This window comes from Colossoma macropomum, unplaced genomic scaffold, assembly GCF_904425465.1.
Source record: "Colossoma macropomum unplaced genomic scaffold, Colossoma_macropomum, whole genome shotgun sequence".
In the NCBI taxonomy this organism is placed as follows: Eukaryota; Metazoa; Chordata; class Actinopteri; order Characiformes; family Serrasalmidae; genus Colossoma; species Colossoma macropomum.
In genome coordinates this window covers 23,703,293-23,716,831 of record NW_023494789.1, presented here as the reverse complement: position 1 = coordinate 23,716,831, position 13,539 = coordinate 23,703,293, and the positions used below count along the sequence as shown (strand labels likewise).

At 39.4% G+C, this 13,539-nt stretch overlaps 1 protein-coding gene across 3 annotated transcripts in view; it reads right to left on the bottom strand.

The window, feature by feature from the left end:
• Window positions 1-1,583: 1,583 nt before the first annotated feature.
• Window positions 1,584-13,539, bottom strand: part of LOC118808146 (phosphoinositide 3-kinase regulatory subunit 6) — a 45,429-nt gene continuing 33,473 nt past the window's right edge. For all 3 annotated transcript variants that reach the window (XM_036570611.1, XM_036570610.1, XM_036570609.1), the window contains 7 exons: window positions 11,954-12,061; window positions 11,517-11,619; window positions 10,845-10,915; window positions 9,777-9,867; window positions 8,873-8,925; window positions 5,508-5,614; window positions 1,584-3,529 (listed from right to left, as the gene is read on the bottom strand). In XM_036570611.1, the coding sequence (XP_036426504.1) occupies window positions 3,373-3,529; window positions 5,508-5,614; window positions 8,873-8,925; window positions 9,777-9,867; window positions 10,845-10,915; window positions 11,517-11,619; window positions 11,954-12,061 (690 nt within the window). In that variant the 3' untranslated portion in view covers window positions 1,584-3,372. The remainder of the gene's footprint in view (window positions 3,530-5,507; window positions 5,615-8,872; window positions 8,926-9,776; window positions 9,868-10,844; window positions 10,916-11,516; window positions 11,620-11,953; window positions 12,062-13,539) is intronic.

Below are 13,539 nucleotides of genomic sequence, written 5' to 3'. Positions count from 1 at the left end.
ATTTAGGTACATACAAAAATAGAAATTCAATCAATTATTTTACAAATATTACAAATCAGGAGAAAATAGTGTGCTGGTACAGAACAGAATCAGACCTGTCATCATGAAAACTGACATTATAAATCCGCCACTATAGTGTAACACCTCCCTCCTTACTGAGGAGATCTCTGGGGATTAAACGGTTTTTGATCAAAGTCCAGTTTGCTCCTTCCTGAAAATGAAGCACCTGCTCAGGAAAGTCCCCAGAATACCCGGCATAGAAAGAAAGACGAGCCAGAAGGTCCCACAGAATGAGCCACCAACACCGACTACAGCCACTACAGCATCACTCACTCACTCAGATTTACTAATTTTCAGTGGAATTCCCCTTTTTATTATGTTCTGTAGCATGTATGAGTACATTTCACTGCATGAGAGCTAATTTGCCTTTCTAGGAGGTTCAGCTGCGCTGTAAAAGCTGCAGAGCAAGGACACTTTACAGAACCACACACGCATCACAGGGAAGGAAGTGGTGCATGTTCACTTACTCCCACTGTCCACTTTATTAGAAACATAAAGGCCCGACTGATATGAAAATGGATTTTAAAGTGTTAAACAGATAACAGATACACAACAAAACTTGATATTTTATACCTATATTTCAGATTTTTTAACTTACACTCCAGTAGATTCAGTAGAAGGCACAGAGCAGTGCACTATAGGGAGCAAGCAGCCATTTGAGATTCACCAACAGTCTTAAATAATACAAATACTGTGGCATGGGGGCGGAGCTACCCTGAATTCTTAACAGTTTCGGTTTCTGTTATGTATTTTTTGTCTGTTTACTTCAAACCTTTTTTTTGTACTATAACATGATTTCTGTATGCTAATTGTGAGGTCTGGATTAAAGGAACCTTTAAACTTTCTGACAGTCAGAGGCTCAATATAATAAAACTACTAATTATGGGTATTTACGAAAATTTTTTCAATACAGAAAAATCAGTGGAACCCATATATACATACCTAGATGCCACGTTGGGTCCAGCCAGGCTTGTCAACAGCGCCGCCATTTTGGGGCAGTCAACATCGCTGCTGCACTGCATTTAGTACCATTACAGAGCCGCAGTTTAAGAAAAATACTGTCCAAAATCATTCTATTTCAAGAATATTACACTCAGAAAGGGATAGGATTATATAACAGAGGGAACACAGCGGTCCACGCTCATGTTTGTGTGATGTTTATGTGTAGATATGGCTGTGTGATTGCTTCTCCTCTGGTTTTATAATAAGCTTATTTCATTTAATAGTCTATTCAGGGGATCTTAACTTTATATAGTAGTTATTTATTTACAATGATGGTTAATGCTTTGTAGCTAAGTTATAGCATTGCTTAATCCGTGTAGATATTTATAATAGATTAACGTTAGCATCTTCTTACACAAACCTGAAGTCAGCTTCTTATTTGCCAGCTTCTTGTTCAAATTTTCCTGTTCCACCTTCAATGGTGCAGCTTCAGGCACCAGAAAGTGACTGCTGCACCATTTAAGGTGGAACAGGAAAACTCGAACAAGAAGCCGGCAAATAGGCAGAACTTCAGCCTCGTCCTTCTTACTGTGTTTTGGGAGTTTATTTTATTTTTAAATGTATTAAGATTAGAAGTCATTCACACACTGATGGATTTGCTGATGTGTATGATTGTGTTTCTCGCGCTAAACTCGGTTTTTAATATCAGGCGCAGACTGAATACTGTTCTGCTGGTCTTACGGCTAATTAGCACGATCAGCTATTAAAAAAATAAAAGCTACAGAGAGCAGTCCATGCAACCTAGATTAATCTATGTCTGAGGATTATAACAAAACAAATTTGGTGAAAATCGTTTGATTATTAAGGAAGTTGTGGTCGATTTAATCTTGAGACTTATCATCTCTCAATACAAGTGAATTTGTTCACAAGCGGGTCTTGACTGCTCCAACATGGCGGACGTGCAAACATATTGCCTCAGATAGAGAACAGCAGACAACACGGCATCTAGGTATGTATATCTATGGTGGAACCTCAATATTGGCCAACAGGGGCTGCAAGACTTCAGATTTTTTAAAGTTGACAGTTTTGAGATGAAAGACAAAGTGACATTGACTAATAACTGATGATGTCATGAATAAAGCGAATGCTTTGCAACAAGCGAGTTTTAAAATCTGTGACAAAGCCAAACTCCAGAGGTAGAGTGTGATGCGCCCTTTCCAGTGAGCCTTGGATTGCACCGCTAGCCTTCAGGGAACCAGAGACACGGACCTTGGAATCTCGCAATTTGTATCCGACTTAGGCGCACCCTAGGCAGCCTTGCTGAGACGCTCAACCGCATTCGGAGATCCGGAGAGCCAGAAAAATAAGAGTAACTAACTTTAAACTTTACAGGATTACAGGGCGTTATGCCGCCTCTCTACCCATACAGGACTTTTTATTGTAGTCTTCGGGAAACAACGTTCAATATCTGAGGTTTGAAGCACTGTAGATTGACGGAGATAGCAGGAAATCAGATATACGGACCCCGGAACCACCAGACTCCTCACCTGCTGTCGTCTCTGAGGCATCGATGTTGTTAGTGTCATAATCATGTGATCAGCGACTAGTCGAAGTCAAGATTGCTGCTCTGCAATAACACTTGAGGTCAACAAATCGACTAGTCTGTGCACCCCTATCAGCCAATACTATTAGCCAACTGATGCATCAATTGCATCTATTAGAAACTTTCATTCAAATAATATGTGGTCAACAGCTGCCCTGTGGTCAGACACTGACCAATGATGAATGGAGTAGAATGGCTGATAAACTGTGCAGCATCAGATGGACCACAGTCTGTGAATGCACACCTACCCAGTGGAGCTATAAAGGAGGTGTTTCTAATAAAATGGCCAGTGAGTGGAAGCACAAGGTAGGCGTTTCTAATAAAGTGGCCAGTTTATAGAAGATCAAGGTGGGTGTTTCTGATAAAGTGGCCAGTGAGTAGATGCGCAAGGCAGGTGTTTCTAATAAAGTGGCCAGTGAGTGGAAAGAGAATTGCAGTATTGAATGGCTTGTCATAAAGCGGAGTCGGACTGTATAACGTCAGTAATCTGTAAGAAAGACGACACAGATTGAGTTTTAATCCCATCTGAGACTCAGCATAACTGTTTTAGTGTTAGAACTCTAACTTAAACATCTTCCTCGAGAGGCAAAGGGATGAGTGTATGTGCGGGTTGCGAATAATCCGCACACCAGCCGTGTGATAGGTAGAGTACACCGAACACACTGCAGTGTCTGAGCTCCCTTTAAGTCAGGTAACTAATGCAGCGTGAATTGTTAGCAGCCATGGCACCGGTCAGCTAAAGGTCCATCAAAGTCCAGTCACTTCGGTCAGGGGATGATGCCTGCGAAGGTGTTGATGGGTAGAGGGAGCCCTCGGTTCATGAGCTTGCTCAGTCCTGCGTCCACCTCCTCCTCTGACGTGAACTTGGACATCACTGACTTCTGAATGTAGTATCCAGGATCTTTACATGGCTCGATCTCAATACTGCAAAAGAGGAGGAAAGAGATGAACCTGAACCTCCTGAATCAGTCTGTGAGGAGCTTTGATCTCATCACGAACATATCAGCAGATAATCTGTGCATGAAATGAGTCATACGCTGCGTCTCAAAAGTTTGGGGGCACTTCTGTGTCTTCTAAAATGATTTGCATTATGCATGACTGTCACTGTTACTTTTCAGTGAAGTGAGAAAACTCCCTGTGCAGGTGTAGTTTATCATGAAACAGCTCTGTGTTAATGCTGTGTGTATCATCACTGACCAATGAAAAACATGTATGTCAGTCAGTGACATGGCATGCATTAATTGTATTCAAGTCTACTATTTCCCACCCAAAAAATAATTTAATAAATTATCACATTTTTCAACAACACCTAATTTTCAGTGCATCCATATAAACTTCATTTTAGTTTCTTTTTGCCTCCAAAAGTCTAAAAATGTCAGGTAGTGCAACCGTCCAACCATATATGTTGATTAAGTAAAATATCAAGAAAGGTAATTTAGTTTTAAAATTCTAAATAAAACAGTTTGGTGTGATTTTATGTTTGAAAACTTCAAAAGTTTTCAATACTTTTGTCTGCTTTTTCTGTTTTTACTTCCTCAAATGTCGCACAAATGCTGCCGCACGAAACAAGGGACTTTTATTTTGACATGCCTTTATGAAAGTGGGGCCAGGGTATTGCATCATCAAAAGACCCCAGGTGACCTTCATGATGCAGCACCAAAGTCACTGATTTAGTAAAAATACAATGTTTGAGTCATGGTTAGAACGGTTCAGTTTACCATGTCAGGTTGTTTGACCTCAAGAGAACCATGAAAATGTGGAATTTTTATAATAATGTTTTCTATTTAGGGCGGCACGGTGGCGCAGTGTTTCCTCCCACGGTCCAAAGACATGCAGTCAGGCCAATTGGAAATGCTGAATTGCCCCTAGGTGTGAATGTGTGTGTGATTGTCCATGTATGTATGTCTGTCTGTCTGCCCTGCGATGGACTGGCGACCTGTCCAGGGTGTATCCTGCCTTCTGCCCAATGACAGCTCGGATAGGCTCCAGCACCCCACCGCGACCCAGAAGGATAAGTGGTTTAGATGATGTATGTATGTATGTTTTTTATTTATTTCAAAAATTGTAAGTATGAACTCATGTTGAAGAATAAAGGTTTCTATGGGTGTCTAAGTAGATGCCTTATTAATTTGAAATTAGTCTGAAAAGTCAGGTGGTGCAACCAGTCAGTTTAACCAGTCTTATTAATCCTTTTTAATAAGATGTTTTTAAAGTCATTTTAAAAACCTTATTTGTCACTGACCCAAATACATTTGTATCAATTTTTATTCATCATTTTCTACAACAGCTGTGCTTTAGATTGTGTGAATATTTCATTATGAACAGACCAATAGAAATGCTCCAAAAATCACTTACAATAAAACTTCTTTTCATTACCTTACATTGAAAGTAAAGAGCATGTTTGCCTTCTCCTGTAAAGTTACTATTTTGGAGATACTTGTTTTTCTTTGGACAGTGACGATATTTATTCATGTTCATCAAATTAATCGAAGTGTCTTCTTGAAAAGCACGTTATAAATAATGATTTGACAGTTTTTGTTCAACAAACTGTTGTTAAAAGCTCAAATTGAACTTTTGGTCCAAAGTGGTTTAAACAACTGAGAGGTTAACTCACAACAAGAGGAAAAAGTGGGCGTGGCCTTTGGCGTGCCCTCTCAGTAGTTTGAAGAACTAATGGACAATGTGTTGTATATGGTTCTACATAGAACCTTTTTCTGTCATTTTCTGAACATTTTCAATCAATCTGAAGGACCATTTTACTATACAAAGAACCATTTAATTATGCCAACGGTTCTATATAGAACTCATGGCTCTAAATAGAACCTTTGCCTTTACTAAAGAACCCTTGAGGAACCGTCTTTTTTAAGATTGTAGCACAAGATTGTAGTGCATGAACTCTCACCTCTGAACGTCCCGGAAGGTTCTGCGCAGGTCTTTGTCCAGGCACACGCTGAAGCCTGTCCTCTCTGGAGTTTTTAACTTCAGGCTGCATGTTCTGATCTTAGAACCCTGCGCAGAACAAACGTTTAAAAACATCAGATCCGCTGCTCCAAAAGTCTGCTGTCCCCTTTCCTAGACTTCGTTCGGACTGCCAGGCCCAATCTGATTTTTAGCATATTCAGATTGTATCCAGATGAATTTTTGAAGTTTTACAGAAACATCCTAAGTCTAAAATCTGATCTGTGGAGTCTCTATGACGACTTTGGTACAGACTTAATTTAGGACAGTAGCTATTACAGAATAACAGTTCCTAACTTCATCATCTCATCATTAACTCCAGATAAGAAAACAGTATTAAACAAACATCCTAACTAGACTAAACCTCCTAAATACTGTGCTAACTTTAGGATAAACCCCAACAGTGTCCTAACTTCAGTTTAAGTGTCTGTTTCTATCGTTTTTAGGCAGCTGTGTCAGGCAGTATAGTTCACTACTAGCATAATGAGGCTACATTTATTTATACTGTAAAACGCTGCTTTCACTGAGAGATGTTTTTCTTTTCTAACTCTGCGTTTTAAAAATCTCAGACACTGCAAACTCGGCCTCCACTGTCCCCTCTTATTACCTTTGTGTGTTAATGTTGTTGATAAAATATTACAGTGATGGTGGTGAATAATGAGGAGACAGAGCTGAACATGTGTCTGTTTATTAGGAGGAATAACGTTAGCGCGTTTGGGAAATGGAGACTGAAACTGGGGAGTGGCGAGGTTCTAATAAACAGCAGGGGGCGCTCTCACAGTGTTCACAACTTACAGTTTATCACACTTTAGTTTTGTTTGACCTTTTTTGTACAATCAGTAACAGTAGCTGCCTGGCTAACTAGCTTGATTACTTTGGTTATGTGTTTATGTTTCAGCTGTGTGTGTATGGTTGGTTGCTAGGAAACAAACATGACAGCTTTGATCGAGTAGGTTAAGATTTCCTAACTGAAGATAAGATGCTGTAAGATCAGATTCCTAAATTAAGATCAGATTTGCTTCTGTAATGTGAATTTGTGAGAAATCTTATCTTGACCTGTCAGATTTCTGTAGGTTATTTAATATGGCCCATGGACAGCAAAGAAACACATGAAATCAGATTTTTTGATAATTGCACCCAAATCACATCTGGAGGTGGTTTGAAATGCAATTCCATTTGGATTTTTTAAGATATGTTTCAGTGACCCTGTTTACACCTGGTCACTTCATGTGTATTGAGTATCAGGATAATATCTGGATGAGGCCAAGGCGCATAAAAATGCGAGTGTGAACTCACCCAAGACTCATTTAAAACAAATATAAATATGATCACTCAGAGCACTTCAGGAGGTGGACTGAGTGTTGCTCCCTGAAACCCGTGGAGAAACTATGAAGAAAGTGCAGATTTTAAACTTTCACTCAAGACCACATCAGTGAAGAATTAGTGATTGGAATTTGATGAAAAGTTGTTAAGTGTTCAGAAAGAAAAACATCTTTTATATAATATATAATATTTATATATATACATCTTTCTATAATTTTTCTGTCGTCGAAACAAACAGAAAAAAGTCAGACATGCAGACTGGAACCTGTCCAAACAAAATGGAAATCACATGTAAATGTCCTGCGTTGTGTAACTGTGTAGTGAATTATGTAAAGACATTTAAATAGTTATGTAACATTAATGGAATGTTAGGCAGAACAACACTGATGACTGTAGACAGCTAAGCAGATACAGGAAAGAGCCTCTAATTCACATTTGAAATAATCCCGAATCTGTTCCTGTAATGAAGGCTTGGTGGTTTTATGTGTTTTGCAGTTTAGACCTTCAAAACAGAAAGACTCAGGAACAGTTTCTTCAACCTAACTCTAACCCTGTTGAGTAAATAAAATGGCTATATTTATATTTATCTATATCACGACCCCATCAATTTGTTCCTATCAGTTTGTTTACATCTCAACCACTGAATTAAATTTTAAAAAGTGGTGTAATTCCCCTTTAATACTAATCAGAGCAGAAGTTTCATTTCATAGCGTTCTGACACAGTTTGAGTGGAGATGAAGCCACAGGACATCTTACTGCAGTGTAGTGATGTTTAAATCATGTGCTGAATTAACAAAGAACTCTGCAATTGACCTACAATAAACAATTCCACATTAAATTCAGTTCAGTTTTCAGTGAACCTCAATTGCTTCAGTTACAGTATTTCATATCACTGCTGTTGGAAAAAAATCTTATGTCTTATGTCTGTTTTACCTTCTTGGCTGTAAATATGTCTCAGTATGTGCTAATGTACAAGTATAGACTAAAAAATATAAATGAAAACAGAGACTTACTTTGCTCTGCTTTAAGCTTTAGCTCAGCTATTGCTGCTTTTCTCGCATCTCCAACAGGAAACTTTTCCAAAAGTAGAATAGTTCTTGTAAAATGTCTCTCAGCTTTCTACTTTTTACGAGGCTGAAGTCAGCTTCTTGTTCAAATTTTCCCAGTCAAGAAATGAATTCTGGTATTTGAGGCACCAGAATGTAATTGCTGCACCATTTAAGGTAGAACAGGAAAAAACAAGAAGCTGGTGAATGAGAATCTGACTTCAGTCGTGCGACGTTTTAGTGTTTGGCAGCTTCTCTTGCAGAATAAACGTATCAGGAAACCAATTGGAATGATTATGAACGCAAACAAGTCCATTTGTCTCCAAATTATCGATATTCGTCTTAAATTTTTCTCTGTCTTGTCGTTAGCTACTAGCTAGGACAGATTGTTGTTTGTGTTGTAGCAGTCTGCGCATTGATCTTCAGAGTTAAAGGGTGAATTAGCAGTTCTGCATTAACTCCAGCGTTTAAGACCATTTACTGTTAAAACTGTGTTAGAGCGATCAGCAGAGCTTTATTTTACTGCAAAGGAGGATTATTTTATTTTTACCTTTAAAAATCTAATTCTGCTGTGGAGCCACAACAGGGCAGTAAAAGAGGAGCCACATGTTGCCAAACCCTGGGTTTGAAGTCAAGCTTGTCCCTTTTGGTGCTTATATAGAACCATTTTCAAAAAGAACCATATACTACACATTCTCCATCAATCTGAAGAACCATTTCTCCATGCAAAGAACTATTTAAGCATGCAAAGCGTTCTTAGAGTGTTCATGGTTCCATATAGAACCACTACTTTACTAAAGAACCCTTGAAGAGTTTTCTTTTATAGTATTTAATTGTTTGTCTTAATGTGAGCTACTGCTAAGAAACATAGGCGTAATCTTCCTTGGTCAATAAAAAACCCACTCTGATTCTGACTCAGTGTAGTGTGAATCAGTCTCACCGAGTTGCACTTGGTCTTTGTGTCACTCATATCCACTGTCAGACAGTTCAGATCTGAAAGAAGTGAATAAGAGAAAAACAGCTCATTTCAGTACATCACACTGATAATGTCACAGTTTCTCTGATCCTCTTTCTAACCTCCCTCCTGTGTGTGTGTGATTGCTGTGTGTGCGGTAGGGGCTGCACAGACCAGTCCACTAATTCACCTTCAAAGGCTCTTCATATAACATGATACTCATATGTTTCATATCAAAATGGTCTATTATCTTCATCACTACTTTCCAAAACCACTGCAGCAACTTCAGCAGCTGTAAACTCTCTGGACGGCATTTCACATATGTCTCCGATGTGGACTGAATGAAGAATGAAGGGTTTCTGGAGTGATGGTCAGTCCTTTAGTGATTTCCTGAGTGTCCATTGGTCAGTTTCAGACAAAATGTATATGGACACACGAATTCACCAGTTCCACACGGTGAGAGGCAGATGACATGTATCTCAGGCCCTTTTCACAGCCTCATAACTCCAGATGTGAGTCACATACAATCTCATGATAAGGTGGAATAGAAAGGGCGACTCGACAGACTAAGGAAATGTTTGAACTGTGTTTCTGTGCTGGATTATCACAAAGATTTTAATGTACTGGCGAATTCAAGCCTGGTGATTTCAGGGTCCGTATCTCTGGTTTCCTGAAGGCTAGCAATGCGATCCAGGGTTCGTTGGAAAGGGCGCATCACACTCTACTGACCTGTGGAGTTTGTTGGAACTTGCTTGTTGCTTCTTCTGTGGTCTTATTCATGACATCATCAGCGATTAGTCAGCATTAACTCGAGTGTCACCACAAAACTGACAACTTTAAAAAATCTGAAGTCGTGCAGCCCCTGGTGTGTCGTAGGTTGGAGACCTACCTTCTGTTCTGTTGGTGGGTATCGCTGAAATCTGAACTCCGGTGGTCCGCAGAGAAAGACCCTTTTCTGTTTCTCTGTTGCTTAGCGACACCTGAGAGAAAAAGAGAGAACAGAAGAGAGAAAATACACTCAGTTATAAGAGCAGCCACTCAGAAGTCATCCACTTCAGAGTAGCGAAAACTCCAGCCTGAAGTAACCAGTTAGGAAGAGCATTATGTTACACAATAACCCCTGGGTCACCAATGGGTAATAAACTCTAATGACCCATCGGTTGGTCCACACTTCACCTACTGAGCCCATAACAACATGACCTAGACGTTAATTTCGTAGCAGATGCAGAACAGCCCCAGAACGGAGGTCCACCCCATTGATATTGACATAAAATGTGATGTTTGATAAAGCCGTTGGAGAATTGAGAATCAATCAACCATTTGAGAAGCAATAAATTATTATTAATAGTACAGACTTTTTGGTATGTGTGGACAGAAATCTAACTAACCTCTCCTTTAAGCAAATAGCAAAACATACAAAATTACAAAAGCATTGTTCACTATTGTGCAAATAAAAAGAAATTAAATACTAACAGTTGCTTACATCAGAACTGAGAGCACATTTTTTGTGCACCAAAAGGCTGAAACAGCTTTTTCTATGAAGACTGCATTTTAAGCATTTTGAGCTCAACACAGAGAAAAAAAATTTATAGTGATCCAGAATCTCTCTGTGACTCCAACTAAAAACTAAATGCTAAATGTAAAAAGTGAATTAGGATTTAAAGCTCCCTCATTGTTTCTATTGTTTTGTTTGTTAATGCTATATTCTTGTGTGAAATCATGTGACCACAGAAGTCAAAGAGAACTCCCTACTTTCACAGTCCTGTTATGCCACAGGTACTTCAGCATGGTACTGACAGTTCCAGGTTCGGATTTGTAACTGTATTATGTTGTACCACACCACTCGGTAGAGAAATGTTTTAACTGCACACCAGTAAGGTGGCTCTGCAAGCGAGGTGTTTCTGATAAAGGGCCCAGGGAGTGTAGTCTGATTTGAGTGGAGTGGGGATTGGCTGACCTTCGTGTAGCTGAGGGAGATGAGAGCGCCACACAGCTCCACTGGAGCCTTCTTCTGTCTCATGGACATTTCTGTATGAGAGAGACACAGTCAGGATTACACACTCAGCCAGACAGCTCTGACTGACAGAGCCTGGTTTATCAATCAGACAGAGAGATCACAGAATTATTAATCATAAATTAATAAAGAAGTGCTTCAGGCACCAATTAGAAATCACTAGTTTGGCAGAACTGTAGCACTGCAACAACATGAACGGAAACAGACTATGAATGATTCATGAATTCAATATCTATTACAAATTATTCAGTATCTACTATTATTTATTCAATATCTACTATAAATTATTCAGTGTCTACTATGAATTATTTAGTATTTACTATAAATTATTCAGTGTCAATTATGAACTATTGATTATCTACTATGAATTATTTCGTAACTACTATAAATTATTCAGTGTCTACTATGAATTATTCAGCATCTACTATAAATTATTCAGTAGCTGGTATGAAACTATGTGTGAGTTCTGTAGTCCAGTGTGTAAGGAACTGAAGTGTAGAGTCACATACAGGCCTTTAGAGCTTTTATAACCTCACCAGCTACGAATGATAAACAGGCAAGTGCACAGAACTAGTGTGATGGTCCACAAACAAATACACACAGAATCACTGATACCTTTAACCGTTCCGTGACGCATTTTAAACTCGGGGAAATCGATATTGAGGCGAGAAAGGAAGACTTCTTCCACCGGCTCTTTGGTCAGGTTGGAAAACACGATCTTAACACACATACACACACACACACACACATAAACAGGACAACAATGAATGTTAGTCAAACATATTGAAAATATTTTTTAGAAGGATAAAACTGCAGCAGAGACGATGGGAACTTTATTTAATGTGTTATTACAAAAAATATCTTAGGGTGAGTAGATATCACAATAAAATGATGGATACAGTATTTCACAGTGAAGATGAGTGTTAAATATTGTGATATCCTGGCTATAGTGAGCAGTGCCATTCTAGTTGGGCTAGTGTTGAGTTTTAGAGCTGCGCTCTGCAGGGCAGTGTGTGTTTGTGACTAAGAACAGAGTGTCTGAGCTCTCTCACTTTTACATAGTAGATGGTGAAGTAGACTGGCTGCTGCCCCATCCGCACGTAGTAGGAAATTACATCAGCTAGAAAAGGGTTGGGCTCATGCGGCCTGCTTAGGTCACACTGATTTGGGGGAAATACACAACACAACACAAACACACACACACACACACACACACACACACACACACACACACACACATTTAAAGTCATGGAGTAATTGAGAATGTGTTCTATAAACTTGGCAAAAAAAAGCTATACTAATGTACTTTAGTTCATGTTTATAGATAGCAGTGAGTCATACAGTGTCAGAAACCACATAATCAAGTCTGTTAGAGATACTGAACAACTCCATACGCTTTGAGGCAATCATGCAGTTAACACCACGCTAACTGGTGGCGTAAAAGCACTGGTGTATGATTATGTGAACATCTATATGTATAGTTTTCTGATGATGTCACTATCATATTGCCACCATTTTAGTAGGCAACTTCAAGTTCTGTAGAGGTCTGTTATGAGATAAAATGTTTTTCATGGTCATTCTGGTCTGTTTTGTTGGTTTTTATCCACCTGGAGGGCTGAATCTGCACTAACAGTGATTAAGCAAGCTCTATCAGAGCGCAGGCAGAGTTACAGCTCACTGACCAGAATAATGGTGGGGCGTTCTTAATGGCTGTTTTCACATTATCAGGCTGAAGTGGTACAAATCCGATTTTTTGCCCTAATGTGACTCAAATCTGATGTTTTCAGAGCTGTGTGGATGCACAAATCTGATCTTTTCAAATCAGACCTGTGCCACTTTCATATGTGGTCCTAGATCAGATTCGTATCTGATTCATGACCATGCGACCTTAATGAGACGCTCAGATCTGAATTCATGTGCTTTTTTCCACAGTGTGTGCGCCATCATTCAGCGTTAATGTGGCAGCAGTGCTCTAATAATGAAGCTGAGAGCTGATCAGAGTTATTTATCCTCACAGCGAATGATTCTGACAGCCTTCTGCTCATTAGTTTGTTTGCTCTTCATGACGCATGTGATTAATTCATGTGATGTTACTAATTAGGATGTGCGGATACGGGCCATTTCAGGACGCCGGTTGATTCACATTGTTGACAGATTTGAGTCAGAGCTTGTTAATGAGGAGGCTGGTCTCTTCCTATTTCGTCCGTTACATCAAAAACATGACTGCAAAACAGCAGAGGGCGCCCACGAGCGAGTCCTCAATGAAGGGGGTAAATGAAGCTAAATGGCTAAAAAGGAAAAGTTAAAATCGTTTCTAATCACCCAGAGCTTTCCTTTAATTTTAGAAAGCGGAAGAATGTATTTCACTAAAAAAGCAAAGAAAACTCACCTGTATGTTTCCTTTTTCTACAGCAAACGGGTTTCGGGCAGCAGGACACCAGCATTACTGCTACTGAGTGCTGACTGGTTGGCATTACTGTTACTGAGTGCTGATTGGTTGGCGAGTGGAGCAGCTCATTGGCTGTTTGTGCTCACTGATGTCATGAACGTAAATGAGGAGCCGTTTTAAACTCCTTTAACTCGAGTTCAAAGCGTTAAAATATAACAGCAGTGTTACAATGTTTTATCCTGTTCTGTG